The following is a 16080-nucleotide window of genomic DNA, read 5'->3' as shown; positions in this document are numbered from 1 at the left end:
GCTTCAGATAATTGAAATTATCTTTTTTAGCCACTTCCTCTATAATTAAGGGTAACAGCAGCCAAAATTCCTAGAAGACAAATTTAACTTTTATTTAAAATCATCTAGTGATAGAAGTGTTTATGAATCAAAATTATTTTAAACATCATTTGTTTAACGAAGGATCTTTCACTGAAAGATTAATGGGTAAAGATTACATACCTTGTTTTTAAAATAAACCTCAATTGGCAAAATGAAACCAGCATACCCAGATTCTTCTACTTTGTAAGGTGGATCTTTGCACACTGCAACATTAAAAAAGAGAAAATAGGTGAGAAGAGAATAAAAGACAAAAAGACATTCTTCTTTCTTTTGAAAAAAATGCCATTCTACTATCTAGATCATGCTCAGTTTTCACAGCCTTTTTGCTAAAGCCCCATCTGCATCTCTGAACTATCCTTTACTTCTCCAGAATCTACAATAATTTTCCTAGGTAAAGCAAATCTGTAAGATATTTGCTCAAATCTTGATGGGGGAGCATCTCAGCAGTCAATCATGATCACTAATAACTTGACTGCAGTTGTTCTCACCCTGCCCTAAAGCTTTAGGGAAATTGAGGATAGCCCTTATGCTCCAAAGCTTGAAACTTTCCTAACAAAAGTATTATTTATGTCAGGTTTTTTATGTAAATCACCTCACCCCTTAAATCCCTTACTTTTTGGAGATACCCTGATTTCTATGCCAAAAAGTGGCTGGACACCCTCCTTCCTTAGAAAACCCCAAGTCCTGGGCAGCCCGGGTGGCTCAGCGGTTTGGCACCACCTTCAGCCTAGGGCCTGATCCTGGGGACCCAGGATCGAGTCCCATATCGGGCTCCCTGCATGGAGCCTGCTTCTCCCTCTACCTGTCTCTCTCTCTCTCTCTCTCACACACACACATGAATAAATAAATAAATAAAATCTTAAAAAAAAAAAAAAAGAAAATCCCAAGTCCAGAGTCTCCCAGTGTCATTAGTGCCCATAACGTCACTATCCCAAATTTCGCCCCCCAAAAAAGAATTAGGTCAGACTATATAGGCAAGTTCTTGGGAAATGAGAGACATCCTAAAGAAGCTAAATATAATTTCATACCACTAGAATATCAATTAAATTGAAATCAGTCACAAGCCAACTCAAATTATTCTACTTAAGACTGCATTCGATAGTGTCACAAAGAAGTAAAAATGTACATGCTGAACATTAAGGTGACACATGTGGCAGCTCCAGTCCTCTGCAGCAGCACTCCAGCACACTTTTTCAGCCTTCCTCTTGTGTCATCCATCAATCCTCCTATGCTACATTCAAGTGCACCAACTTCCCCCAAATATGACCAGCATTTCCCAACTGTGTCTCGTCCTCCTGTCATTCTCTGCATCACACTTTGATACGACTGTTAGTATCTTCTCCTAGCTCAAATTCAAATTTCATCACAAATTTTGTGGCCTTTCCAGACCACAAAGTACCATCATCTCTTCTCCTTTTAACCCTCCCAAAGCATTAACTGTCTGAATCACTGGTTTGACACTCAACAGAGTTCCCCATTACCATATATTCAGGAATCTCATCTGTAATTTCCTTCCAATCTTCGAGGATGGAAACATTTACCTCAGGAACAGAGTGAATATCAAGTGTCAGTGGCTCTGGCACATGTGAGTGCCAATCCGGGCTCCACCTTGGACTAACCAGGCTACCACTGGTTATTGAAAGTTACTTCAATTCTCTGAACGTTGGGTTTTCTTTCAAACAGTGTAAGGATTAAAGAGGGTGATGGATATAAAAGACACAGCACAGATCCTGGCACACACACATTCTCAAAAAAGGACTGAAGTGAGGCAGGATATCTAATCTGTGAAATATCCAATTCTCATGTAAATTTTTTGGATGAAACCGGAAGGCAATAAGTAGAGCCCTGGATTTAGATTATATAACACTCAGGTCTATGGCCCCTGGACTAAGAATCTTCCAGACAGCTTCTATTTCCTTTCCCTTTAAAAAGGGACACTACTGGGGTACCTGGGGGGCTCAGTCAGTTAAGCATCGAACTCTTAGTTTCAGCTCAGGTCATAATTTCAGGGCTGTGAGACAGAGCCCCCATGTCCAGCTCTGCACTGGGCATGGAGCCTGCTTAAGATACTCTCTCTCCCTCTGCCCCTCCCACCTCATTCTCACTCTTTCAAAGAGAGAGAGAGAGAGAGAGAACACAAACCATCCACCCAATTGTAAGCATGGCCATAAAGATGCAAGAAGACTAGGGACCCCTGGGTGGCTCAGCAGTTTGGCGCCTGCCTTCGGCCAAGGGGATGGTCCTGGAGTCCCAGGATTGAGTCCCACATCAGGCTCCCTCCATGAAGTCTGCTTCTTACTCTGTGTCTCTGCCTCTCTCTCTCTCTCTCTCTCCCCCCCTCCGTCTCTCATGAATAAATAAATAAAATCTTAAGGAAAAAAAAGAAAGATGCAAGACTATGTATGCCTAGAAATTTAAGTGTAAGGCATTTTTCTTCTATACAATGATGATGAACATGAAAGTTGGTTAGACAACTATGGCTATAAAGACATATATTGAAGATAAGATCTTAACACTTGGACATCACTTTTAACCCATCTCAGGAATCCTTCCCTAAACAGACATCAGAAATAAATCAGGAATGAAGAATCTCACCTGATCTTACAAGTGTCTCTAATAAAAAAATGAAAAAGCACAACAACTCAGAGTAGCTTCAGTCATGTATCCACTAACCACCTGCCAACCTGTCATGAATATTCAAATATCCTGGACCCTTGGGAGGGGGTACACCACCAAAAGCATTGAGCAATGCCCACCCCACCCCAAACTGAAGGCTCATATTACACCCATGACATTTCCAGACTGCAAAGCCTCTCTGCCACACTGCAGTTTCAGTGTCCAGGCTGTTTGGGATTAATCATGCCAATGTCATTTGAAGGAAGTTTATTCTGTGCACTGCTGTACATGCCAAGCAAGTTAAAGCTGCTCCTCCATACACCCTTTTGTAGAATTCATTTTCTCTATTCTGCATGCAAATTGCTTCTATTATAGGAAACAGCTGTTAGTGAGCACATCTTCTAGTTGAAAGTTTGAGATTTTTTTCCCACCCTCTAAAGGAAATGATTTATTACGTATTAATATTCCATAAAAGTCTGGTTTATTTTTTTTAAGTCTGGTTTATAAGAAACTATTTACCAATGCATACCCCAATTATTTTTAAATTCAATATTTTCATAAATAACAATAAACAATGTCTGTAGAAGCACCCTGAGTTCCTAATTAGAAGCAAACAACAGGAAATTTTATACACAGTAAACATGCCAGAAAATCAGTAGCAATACGAATATAAATCTACAGTCCTAATCTGAAGAATGCCAAATTAGGGGAAGTAGTTTTTTTTTTTTTTTTGGAAGTAGTTATTTACTCAAGTATCTTATAACCTAAATCATTAACATGAGTTTCTAACCTAGTTCTTATAAAGAAACAGGAGTTCAAACTAAGAAACATCTTAGCCAGTAGGGATAGTACAATAGACATAAAGCAATTATTGTTAAACTAACAGGACCACCTTTGGGATCTCCTTGCGTCACTCAGCCAAACTTCTTCATTAAGAATCCCTGTTCCATCATCACTGACCACTGTGTCACTGACATAAGATCTAAGCATCCCAAACCCTTCAACTCATTCTTCCTTGCAATTGTTTGAGAATTAGATAATCTTAAGATCTATGTAATAAAACTTACAGAACTTATTAAAGGGACATTCATCTTTGGAAAGCCATCAAATGTTTTTAGGTGAGGGTAAAATGGGAGGATTAATATCCCTTCTTGAAACGATACAAATTAATTCAGTAGAAATCACTGGAAGTTCTTATTCTTGTCAAAATCCAGCCCAGATGTTAGCTCTTTCAGAGTGTCTCCCTTGTTCCTCTTCCAAGCTTCTCTTGTTGCACTTATCAGGTTGGAGCATTTATCAGACTGTCAGATAACATTCACTCGCCTCTCAGACTCCTCCACTACATAGAGCACCTTGAGGTCAGCAACCCCATTATTACTCATATCTGTAACTCTGGGCACTAACACTGAGCCCGGTAAAGCAACAAATGTTTATTGAAATTTTTTAAGATACAGGCCATCCTTCACTGATTTCCATTGTTAAACAACTTGCTTTCCAGGAGCAGCAATGAGTTGCTCCTAGTCACTCAAATTCTTCTCCAAACTCCCGCTCCCTAAAGTCAACATGAACTTCTAAAAGATTGGTATAGATGAGTGACAGAAAGTGTTGTCACAGAGGAGCCTTCTCTTAAAAACCAAATACTCAACATGGAACTGGTTCTAATTCTGATAGTACCAAACCTCAAGAAACTGAGTTAACAAATCGAGCCACAAGATTCCCAGGGTCATTTTGAAACTGACATTATAGAGCCATAAATAGCATGTCCCCCGCTGCTGTCCTTCCACACACTACTGCTCATGTATTCCAAGGCTCTAAGAGACATTTCCAAAGCATTCTCTTTCCAAGTAATCACATGCATCATGAAGGTCTACCAGCACACAACACTCATGCCTGAGAGGAACAGCCCAAAGTGTATGTAAATAATAAATAATGGGTTCTTTTTCCTAAAATAGCTTTTCAAAAGTAGGCACACTACCCATATATTTAGTACAACACTATCCATATACATTGACCGTTAACCTATTTAAGTTGAGCAAAAAATGCACACAAGGAAGAAAAAGGGGAAAATAGGTCATATTCTGGTTAATGCAGAGTAAGTCAAACCTTACTCATTACCCAAGATTTTTAATATTCTTCCCTTAGGAGAAAAAGGCTTCAAAAAAAAAAAAAAAAAAACCTGTGTTTGGTACAGGGAAAATAAATACCTCTTAGATGAAAAAATAAATTTGTGCTTATATCATAAAGTTTATATACAGACAAAATAAACTTAATTAAAAGATTATATTTTTTAGCACTAAAAAAAAAAGAAAGAAAAGAAGAAGCTCTTACAAATTCATAAGACCGTCACTTAAGGCTTTAAAAAAATATCATTAAGCAATAGTTTTTTCCCTAATCCTTAGGAAAACAGCTGGTAGATTTCTCTCCAGTCTGTCTGCTTAGACACTATGATTTATGCCCATCCGAATACTTCTGTTCAGGACATGGCTAGTTGACCATTGATAATTATTGGTTTTACTTTATTTACTGTGCAGAGCCCTTCAGGAAAGAAACACACCAAACTCTATATATAGATTGGTTATTACCAATGCTTTGTGATAAATGTCCCTTCCAGTTTGAGCATTTTGGACTATTTCCACTCCTGCTGAGTCTGCCATCTTTAAAGCCCGCAAGAGCAGTGAAATAGGGTGCTGCTTGGCCTATGTCTCTGCCCTCCACTGTCCTGTGGGAGCATTTAGAAGTCCAGGGGCTAGGCTCTAGCAGTCTAAGCACCCCACTGCCATTGATCATGGCCAAGCATTTTACACTTGAGACATCCTAAAAAGAGCAAATATCGACAGTTGGGGTTTTTGTTTTTATAAGCATACACACGAGATCACACACACAAGATGCTGCCATTGCTTCTATTTAGCTCATTTCAAAACAGGTATTTCTAAACAACAAAAAAAATATTTTCCTCCTTTCCTTGTTTCCCTGAAAGAGGACTAAAGGTAACATCAGGCAACTTTTGAGATCCATTGGTAAAATTTTTACCTTGTGGTGCTGGTGGTTGTTTTTTTTTTTTTAATTAACTTTTATCTTTTTTAAGGATTTTATTTATTTATTCATGAGAGACACACAGAGAGAGAGGCAGAGACACAGGCAGAGGGAGAAGCAGGCTCCATGCAGGGAGCCCCACATGGGACTTGATCCCAGGTCTCCAGGATCAGGCCCTGGACTGAAGGCAGCGCTAAACCTCTGAGCCACCAGGACTGCCTGGTGGTTGTTTTTAATTCAAAGGCAATTCTAAAAACCTAATTGCTTCACATGCAATAAAGAACTGTGGCCACACAAGATAACTGTCCAATTAACTTTCACAAGAAACAAGCTAGATACACTTAACTGGACAGACATGGAATACCTGTCCACCTCTTCAGGACTCACTAATCAAGGATCAACTCAAATCCCCCACCCGTTGTCAATACTGCAAAACAAAAATCGTAGTTTTCCTCTTCTGGGTTCATCCTTTTCTCATTGATCCTATTAGCTAGTCCTATTATATATGCTACTATCAAGTTCCATCCTCACCCCTATTTAATTCTAGGCTTCCCAAGAGCTATAGCTGTGCCTCCAACCACTTCTCATCTCTGAACCTAGCCCATTAGTTATGAAATGGAGTTGAGTCAATGGAACATAACTTTATTATGAACTTCAAAGGAAGAGATGGAACAAGTTTGGCAGTTCAGAAGAAAGGCCTGGATGGGAAGCTAGGTATGAGCAAAGGCATCAGGAAAGTTCAATAGCATAATGGAACAGTTACTATAAGCAGAAACACAACTGGCACAAAAACAGACACACAGATCAATGGAACAGAATAGAGAACCCAGAAGTGGACCCTGAACTTTATGGTCAACTAATATTCGATAAAGGAGGAAAGACTATCCATTGGAAGAAAGGCAGTCTCTTCAATAAATGGTGCTGGGAACACTGGACATCCACATGCAGAAGAATGAAACTAGACCACTCTCTTTCACCATACACAAAGATAAACTCAAAATGGATGAAAGATCTAAATGTGAGACAAGATTCCATCAAAATCCTAGAGGAGAACACAGGCAACACCCTTTTTGAACTCGGCCACAGTAACTTCTTGCAAGATACATCCATGAAGGCAAAAGAAACAAAAGCAAAAATGAACTATTGGGACTTCATCAAGATAAGAAGCACAGCAAAGGATACAGTCAACAAAACTAAAAGACAACCTACAGAATGGGAGAAGATATTTGCAAATGACGTATCAGATAAAGGGCTAGTTTCCAAGATCTATAAAGAACTTATTAAACTCAACACCAAAGAAACAAACAATCCAATCATGAAATGGGCAAAAGACATGAAGAGAAATCTCACAGAGGAAGACATAGACATGGCCAACATGCACATGAGAAAATGCTCTGCATCACTTGCCATCGGGGAAATACAAATCAAAACCACAATGAGATATCACCTCACACCAGTGAGAATGGGGAAAATTAACAAGGCAGGAAACCACAAATGCTGGAGAGGATGTGGAGAAAAGGGAACCCTCTTACACTGTTGGTGGGAATGTGAACTGGTGCAGCCACTCTGGAAAACTGTGTGGAGGTTCCTCAAAGAGTTAAAAATAGACCTGCCCTACGACCCAGCAATTGCACTGTTAGGGATTTACCCCAAAGATTCAGATGCAATGAAACGCGGGGACACCTGCACCCCGATGTTTCTAGCAGCCATGTCCACAATAGCCAAACTGTGGAAGGAGCCTCGGTGCCCATCGAAAGATGAATGGATAAAGAAGATGTGGTTTATGTATACAATGGAATATTCCTCAGCCATTAGAAACGACAAATACCCACCATTTGCTTCAACTTGGATGGAACTGGAGGGTATTATGCTGAGTGAAGTAAGTCAATCGGAGAAGGACAAACAGTGTATGTTCTCATTCATTTGGGGAATATAAATAATAGTGAAAGGGAATATAAGGGAAGGGAGAAGAAATGTGTGGGAAATATCAGAAAGGGAGACAGAACATAAAGACTCCTAACTCTGGGAAACGAACTAGGGGTGGTGAAAGGGGAGGGGGGCGGGGGGTGGGGGTGAATGGGTGATGGGCACTGAGGGGGGCACTTGACGGGATGAGCACTGGGTGTTATTCTGTATGTTGGTAAATTGAACACCAATAAAAAATGAATTTATTATAAAAAATAATCAGAAACACAGAAAATGACGAAAAAACAGATAATATGGATAATATTTATACTTAGAACCTCATACCATATACACTCAGAAAGCTCAGGTGGGCAAAAAATCAATCACATATATAAAAGAGGGATCATTAACTTTGAAATGTCACAGAAAACCCCCAGATTTGGAAAAAGAGTTCAAGACTCCAAATTGGTCATGTTGAAAAAATCTTAATGGTGAACATAAAAATGACTTCATTTGTTAGTAACATGGAATCTTTACTTATAGATTTAGACAATTTCTAGCCTCTCTCTCCAAAGGGGAAAAAAGGGAGGATTGTTTTTTTTTTAATGTATGCACATTTTTAGCTTTCAGAGCAGTTACATCGTCACAGTTAGCAAAGCTCATCTAGCAGAAGTCAATACATTACACCTTCAGAGAATATAACTGTGATATTAAAACAAGAATAATTTCATAATCATTTCTTCAAGGAAGGTATAACAAATGACCCAACAAATACAAAAGTTGCCCTGAACCAGACAATATTAAGAATTGTAGGAAATACTAAATATAAATACTGAATTTTACATCTTTCACTAAAATTGACAATATTTCTGCCAACCTGCTTCATAATTACTAAGTATATGGCACTGCTTCAAAAACTGGCCTAGTGGAAATATATTTCCAGGCTAATTTGACAGGAAATAGCAAAAGTATATCTTCAGGCAAACTGAAACCTGAGACAGACCTAATTCCTTCATTGAGAATTGTTCAAACAGAAAAATCTTAAGATTTCTTTCTCATAGGTGATCACCATTTTTAAAGTTAAGCCTTAGGGCCACCTGGGTGGTAGAGCTAGTTAAACATCCAACTCTTAATTTCAGCTCAGGTCATGATCTCAGCCATGAGAATGAGCCCCATGTTGGGCTCCATGCTCAGCATGAAATCTGCTAGAGATTCTCTCCCTCTCCTCTCTCCTCACCACACGTGCGTGCAGATGTGCTCATTCGAGTACGCTTTCTCTCTCTCTCAAATAAATAAATCTTTTAAAGTTTAAAGTTAAACCTTAGACAAAATATTTTTCAGAATACCATATTTCAGAAGGTCCATCTAGAAAAGCAACATTAGTATGTGGAAAATTATCTTCTTGGAAAGGTAACTAAGAACCTCTCAATATCTGGCCAAAGCATCTTCATTTCAGTGTGTAATGCTACATCAAAAAGCTGGCCATCACACTTTCTCAAGGACTTTTTATTACTTAACCAAATATCTAAAGAGCTATTGAAGAATCACATTTCCTAAAATAATCACCTCATGACTTCTGGATGTTGCAGAAGTAAACAACTCTTGCTTGGGTCAGCCTCTAGCATCAAAGTTTTACCCCATGTTCTACATTTGACCCAGCTGTCACTAAACCTGGTGCTTTTTATTTTAAGGGGGAAAAATGCACATGGGTGGCTCAGTTGATTAGACATCTGACTTTTGGCTTCTGCTCAGGTTGTGATCTCAGGATCCTGAGATCAAGCCCCATGTAGGGCTCTGCACTCAGCAGGGAGTCCACTTGAGATTCTCCCTCTCCCTCTGTCGTCCCCCCAACACCCCCTACTCCACACTCACTCATGTGTTCTCTCTCTCTCTCTCAATAAATAAATCTTTTTTAAAAATAAAAAGCCATCCCTGGGTGGCTCATCGGTTCAGCGCCTGCCTTTGGCCCAGGGCGTGATCCTGGGGTCCCGGGATCGAGTCCCACGTTGGGCTCCGAGTATGGAGCCTGCTTCTCCCTCTGCCTGTGTCCTACCTCTCTCTCTATGTCTATCATGAATGAATGAATGAATGAATGAATGAATAAATAAAATCTTTTTTAAAAATTAAAATTAAAAAAAAGGGGGGAAATACATTTAATGTCTTCGCTTATAAAATTATCCCATTTTCCCATTTATAGTAATTCATTTTTTCTCAATACTATTAGCCTAATTAATTCAAGCTAACAGGAACTATATAATCATAGGACTACAAAGTTAAGGTGGAATTTCTGCTCTCAAGCAGATGACACTTTAGCCAGAGACACTGTCATCTAAGTACAGATTCTATGCTAGAGACAAGACAGAGTAATGAACACAACTGACATGACCTCTGCACATATAAAACTTACATCTACTGATGAGAGTCAGGTTGGGCAAGAGGCAAAGAGAGAACCAACACACACACACACACACACACACACACACATACACAAAATACTGAGAAAGTCTTGAGTAACAAGAGCTATAGTAGTGGAAATAAAACAGGCAAATGCGAGGAGAATGGAGAGCTCCTTTTAATTTTAGATTAGTATTCCCTTCTCTAAGGAGGTGACATTTAAGTTGAGGCTTGAAAGAAGAAAAGGAGCATGTGTTGGATAGGCAGGACACAAATGCTATTTATGGTGCTTACAGAGGAAGATAAGAAAACCCAAGGAAAATTTGTCCTGTTAGCCTCCAGAGCTGCTTAGCCCCTTACCTGGATTTTCTCTCTGAGGTGAAGACGCTTCCTCCTTCCTGAACATCGCCTACTTGGATTTCTCTTCTATCCTGAAACCATCACTTAACATCCACATGGGTTTGGCTATTGTGATTTCACAGTATTATTTCCTAAATCTTAAAATTTCCTAATGCTACAAACTGGCAAGAGAACAACATATGTACTTACAGAATCTTCATTATGATTCTTCATTGGGAAGGTTTTATAGGTAGGTATCATCCTTGGGAATTGCATGGCCTAATCTTAAATGATATATATATATATTTTAAGTCTGTTCTTAAAATCTCAAGAGTTCTTACATGCAGTACAGAAGGAAGCGTCTAGGGATGTGTGGGTGGTTCAGTGTTTGAGCATCTGCCTGCAGATCAGTGTGTAATCCCAGAATCCCCAGATCGAGTCCCGCATCAGGCTCCCCAGAGGGAGTCTGCTTCCACCTCTGCTTATGTCTCTGCCTCTCATGAATAAATAAATAAAATTAAATTAAATTAAAAAAAGGAAATGTCTAGACTAAGGAATGCCAACCATAAAAAGTAGTGGATTTTAAATGCAATTTGAGAAACAGAAAGGTCATAAAAGAAAACCTGTCTACTCAAGGGGAGGAAACCTGTGTTATAAGGAAAACAATCACACAAGTCAGGAGAGAAAGGAAGAATACAAGGGTGATGCCATTCAAAATAATTTATAATTTTCTCAAACACATACATACTCATTTAAAAGGGATATTTTTCAACTGAAATAAAAATGTTCTTTCAATAAGTGCACAGTCTATATATAAGAGCTACTTTGAAATGTGTTGTGCCCATCTTTTCTTATACAGCATACAATACCATTTTCAATACTTGGTAATTAATGTTTGCTTTATCCCTTTCTGTAGGAAAAACAAATGCTTCTGGGGAAGGAATCAAAACTGTTTTAACTTCAGAGGAAAGGTTAAGGACAAGATCTCTTTTCAACATCTTGTAGATTCTACTTTGTATTTCTCCTTAGCATTTGGCACAGATATAGCCTATCCTAAGTATCTTAATTGATTTAAGCTCCATTAGATATTACAAATGAAGACAGAATGAGGGTGAAGCTCATATGATGGCAATGGTTTCAACCTTGTGCGTACAGAAATGTGGTTCCTGTCTGGCCTGACAATATTTCAATCTCCTCAAATAAAACAGGGAAATTTTTGATTACTACGCTTCTAAGGCAAGAGTTTTTGAACTATGTTCCAGGAAACCCTATAGCCTTGAGTATATATTGCTTCCACAAAAGCACTGTTTGCCCTAAACAATGAAAATTTAAACAGCCTAAAGGCCAATTCTGCATTTTAGATACAGTATTAGGGTCCCTTTGGATTATGTGAGGAAAAAAAAGTAACTCACTGCTAAGTAAAATCTGATGCTACTGCTCAAAAGTACATTATAAAAATTAACCTAAATCATTAAAGTAAATCTAGTATCAGAGTGTAAGTTTTTGCTTAACCCTGTTAAACATGGTAGTGATCTACTATTTTCTGCCTACCCTGTCTATAAAAATGAGTTGTACTGACATCTCAGTTTGATTTGTAGCTCTACTATGTCTTTGGGCTAAACAGAAAGAGATAAGAAGAGGAGAAAAACAGCTCCTACTATTCTTTGTAGGTCAAAATTTGTAAAATATCTTCTGATTAACCAATGCAGTGCTAAATGCATGGTACCTTTCATGGTCTCTGAAATCCAGGAATTATTCAGTAGGAGGAAAAAATACAAATTTAAATGAAATCAGAACCAACACAAAAACTATTAATAGCCAGTATTCTGGATAAGAATCCAAAAACTGAAAAGCTTACAGGACAAACCAGGGAGCAGCAGAGAAAGTCAGTCATTGGTTTAATTTTGGCTTGTTTAAAAGAAAGCAAGTATGACTGTGCCCCCAAAAACAGGAAGAAAAGGACATTGTGGGCACCTGGGTGGTTGACTTGGTTAAGCATCTGCCTTCAGCTCAGGTCCTGATCCCAGGATCTGAGATTGAGCCCCACAACAGGCTCCCTGCTCAGCAGGGAGTCTACTTCTCTCTCTCCCACTCCCTCTGCCTCTGCCTCATCCTCCTGCTTCTGCTCTCTCTCTCAAATAAATAAAATCTTTTTTAAAAAGGGAGGAAGAAAGAAAGAAAAGGAATGGAAGAAAAGAAAAGAGAAAAGAAAACATTGTAATGAGTATGAATAATTCTAGGAAAAGCTTATAAGGAAAAGATTAAAGTACAAGCTGATGTGCATGAGAAATACTCCACTAGATGGATAACTGAATTAGGTAACTCTTCATGGTTCCTTTCAATCTTGAGATACCAGATAATCACATTTTCTAAGAGGAAGATTAAAAAAAAAAAACCCACAACAGGATATTGGTAAAGAATTTGGGAGCCAATGATTAGCAGCTTTAATCTCATTTGGGAATAATAGAGAATCACTTACTCTTGAGTACAGAAACAAAGGTATCCAAATAACGCACAAGGCACACTGATCATTGCTTCAAATAAACCAAGGAGAATGAGAAGTAAAGAAAATTGGGACAGACTATGAAGCAAGAGGAGGAAAAGAAGGCTAAAGGTTAAAATTGCCACCATATCCCAAACATAAGCGTGCAAGTTCTTAAGTTAACCACTGAAGCTTATTGTATGAATCATAAAAGTGTTTACTAACTTAAACCAAGGACCTGCTGAAAACTTTAGTTTCACAACAGGCAGCATTTTGTGGCAGAGGAAATTTTATGTAGCGTGGAGGCAGAGCTTAGTGGTCAAGAGCCAGAGCTTTTAAGAAGAATCCCTTGGTTCAGAGATCCCACCTTGGAAACTCAAATCATACATTCTGTTCTCTCAGTTATAAAAATAGAGCTAATGCTATTACTTACATCACAGAGTTCCTTAGGCTTTAAGAGATCATCCATGCTAAAGACATAAATGAGATAATCCCTATCAAGCTTCAGACAATTTCTGGAAACTAGAAATCATCCATTTATCTGACAGCAATCAAATACAAACTGTAAGTATTAAAGAACTTATTTTGAACTGTTGCAAAAATCTGCCACTCCCCCCAAAAAACACAAATACACATATTTACAATCAGTTTAATTGAACATTCTTAGATTTGGTTTTACTGTTGCACTTACAGATTCTCAACAGGGATAAATGAAAAAAGAAAATAGTCTTCTTTTTGGAATTCCTTCAGCTCAATCCACCACTAAAAGTACTAGCAGTTGGTCTACACTGTCACTTCAAACTCATAAAGTTCTAGTTAGGACATAGTGAAAAGGCAGTAAACAAAGCTTCCAAGGTTGTGTATTACAAAACAGCAACACAAAAATACTGCAATTAAAGCAAACAAGTAGAAAATACAAAAGTAATCTGAATTTGCGTCCTGTGGTGTAGTAAAAGAAAAATTAGCAACTCAAGAGATATGATTCTGGTTCCATTTCTACCACAAACTCACCATATGACCTTTAGAGAGTCCCTCTGACCACTCTCTCCAGATCTGCTTGGTCACAGAAGGAAACTTTCCACTTCAGAGGTGGCTTCTACATCTAAAATTCTAATATTCTGATGACAAGTCCTATGTGCTACTTCTTACTGAACTTGAGGGCAAATGCACTGACCTTTTTCAATATCATTGTTTAGGCATAAAGTACCTATCAGTTAAACACCTCATCTGCTATAACACAATCAGGAAATTGGAACAAAACAAAAGAACAGTAAAACCAAAACAGAATCAGAATCACACAAATTTTTTAAAAAGTGTTTCCTGGTAAAGACTTTTTCTTAAAGAAGAATTTTATTTTTATTAGACCAATAAATAAGTGAATATTTAATTTCCTTAACAGAGGCTGTCCTATACAAAAAAAAAAAAAAATTCTACAAATTAGATTTTCATCTTCTTGTTTCCATTTCAATTATGAAGTCAGATTAAAAATCCACTGAAGAAGACCCTGTTTTACATGTATAAATCAAACTAGAAATTTGATTCCTCAGGAACTTGATATAATTTAGTTATAGCAGCGTATCAACTCAAGTATTAAGGAATCAAAGATCAGAATATTCTGGCAGCATTTATGAGAAACACCATGCTCTTAGAAAGCTAAAGTGAAAAATTAAATCAACTGTTTGCGCATTAGGAATAGCACATTATGTAAAAAGCCCTTGAGTGTTATGATTTTACTATATATTGCACTTCTAACACTCTTGTTCTTAATCACACTGAAACATATTACATTGCTTTTTAAATGGAATGCACCCTGCCACAATGCACTCAATCTTAATAGTATTCCAGAACAGCATGCCCATATGAAAGATAGGTTGATGAATAGGTTTATGCCCTATTCAAGGAGATGAAACAGCTCAATAGAAAGATTAAATCAGGCTCCTGCCAGTGGTTGAATCTTAAAGTCAAAGAGAAGAACACAACTCAAACCAAATGTTACAGGCAAAGGTCAAACAAGAGAATAATTAAGACCCTAACTTGAAAAGCTAGCTAATGTTCACTCATTCAGTGTAAATCAGAAGAAAAATTCCTCCTCTTAAAGTGTGATCATTGGAACTTTCACTAAGTTCCAAAAGATAAATTATAAAACTGAATGAAGGTGAGCTAAGTCCCAAAACAACCTTTACAGGGAACTGCTCCTCTTAATGGAACTAATGAAACTTGCATGCAAAATTACACATTAGAATCACTAATATCACACTTTAAAAATTAATCCTAGATTTATTAAATATCAAATTATTAATAGAAGTGAATTTTGCTAAGAGCCTTTCAGTTCATTTTTGTGTGGAATTCTATTACAGCCTAATTCATTTATATAAAAACAGATGAAATTTACAAGAGTGAACTAGCAATTTATGATTCCAGAGTACTCTTTTTGTTTATTGACTTGAATGTCCAGCCACCAGTCCCAATCCATCCTAACAGGGGATCTAATTAAGTGGACGAATGTATCTCTCTCTGTAAGTGCACTATTTATACGATGGAAATACTAACTCAGTTATAAGAAAATTTGGGTGAACTATAAAAATAGTGTTAAAACAATAGGAAAAATAAAAGTTGCTTATCATGCTTAAGTATTATGGAAGCATTATAACCCCATCTGGAGAAAAACTTGGCTTATTTAAATTGATCATAAGACAACATATATCTGTGTTTTATAAAGGTCATTTTCCTCATGTGCTGTCATATCCTATGTGGACAATAACAACTAATTAGGATAACACCTAAATGAATTAAGTAAATCATGTGAATTAATACACTCATACTTGTATCATGGCCTGTGGAGCATATACAATCAACAGAAAAAGACTATCACGAAGGCAAATAAGCTTTATTAATTCCTTTTCCTTGTTATTCTGTTTAATGAAGAAATGCTGAGAGGGTAATTCTAAGTCCATCTGACCATAATCTGGAGTCAAGGAGGGTGGAAACCAAACAATAGAACTTGAAATACCACAGGAAGAAGTTTTTAATGTTTTATAATAATGACTCATTTATAAATAAATAGAATTACTCTTATATATACTCCAACTTCTCCAAATAAATACATACCATACACTGCAAATAAGTCATTTTGTTTCCTACTTATGACAAAGAGCAGTAAGATATTTAGAAGACAGCACATTTCAAATAATTTCTTCCTTTGAGATAATAATAAAGGTATGATTTATTTA

General features: G+C 37.5%; 1 protein-coding gene across 1 annotated transcript in view; it reads right to left on the bottom strand.

Moving 5' to 3' along the window:
- MLLT3 (MLLT3 super elongation complex subunit) overlaps positions 1–16080 on the bottom strand; it is a 279749-nt gene that overhangs the window by 121452 nt on the left and 142217 nt on the right. Inside the window, exon 3 of the mRNA XM_055302686.1 lies at positions 202–284. Coding sequence (XP_055158661.1) covers positions 202–284 — 83 coding nt within the window. The remainder of the gene's footprint in view (positions 1–201; positions 285–16080) is intronic.

This window comes from Nyctereutes procyonoides, unplaced genomic scaffold (genome assembly GCF_905146905.1).
Source record: "Nyctereutes procyonoides isolate TBG_1078 unplaced genomic scaffold, NYPRO_anot_genome, whole genome shotgun sequence".
Classification (NCBI taxonomy): Eukaryota; Metazoa; Chordata; class Mammalia; order Carnivora; family Canidae; genus Nyctereutes; species Nyctereutes procyonoides.
Note: the sequence above shows the minus strand (reverse complement) of the source record. Positions and strands in the feature narration are given on the sequence as shown.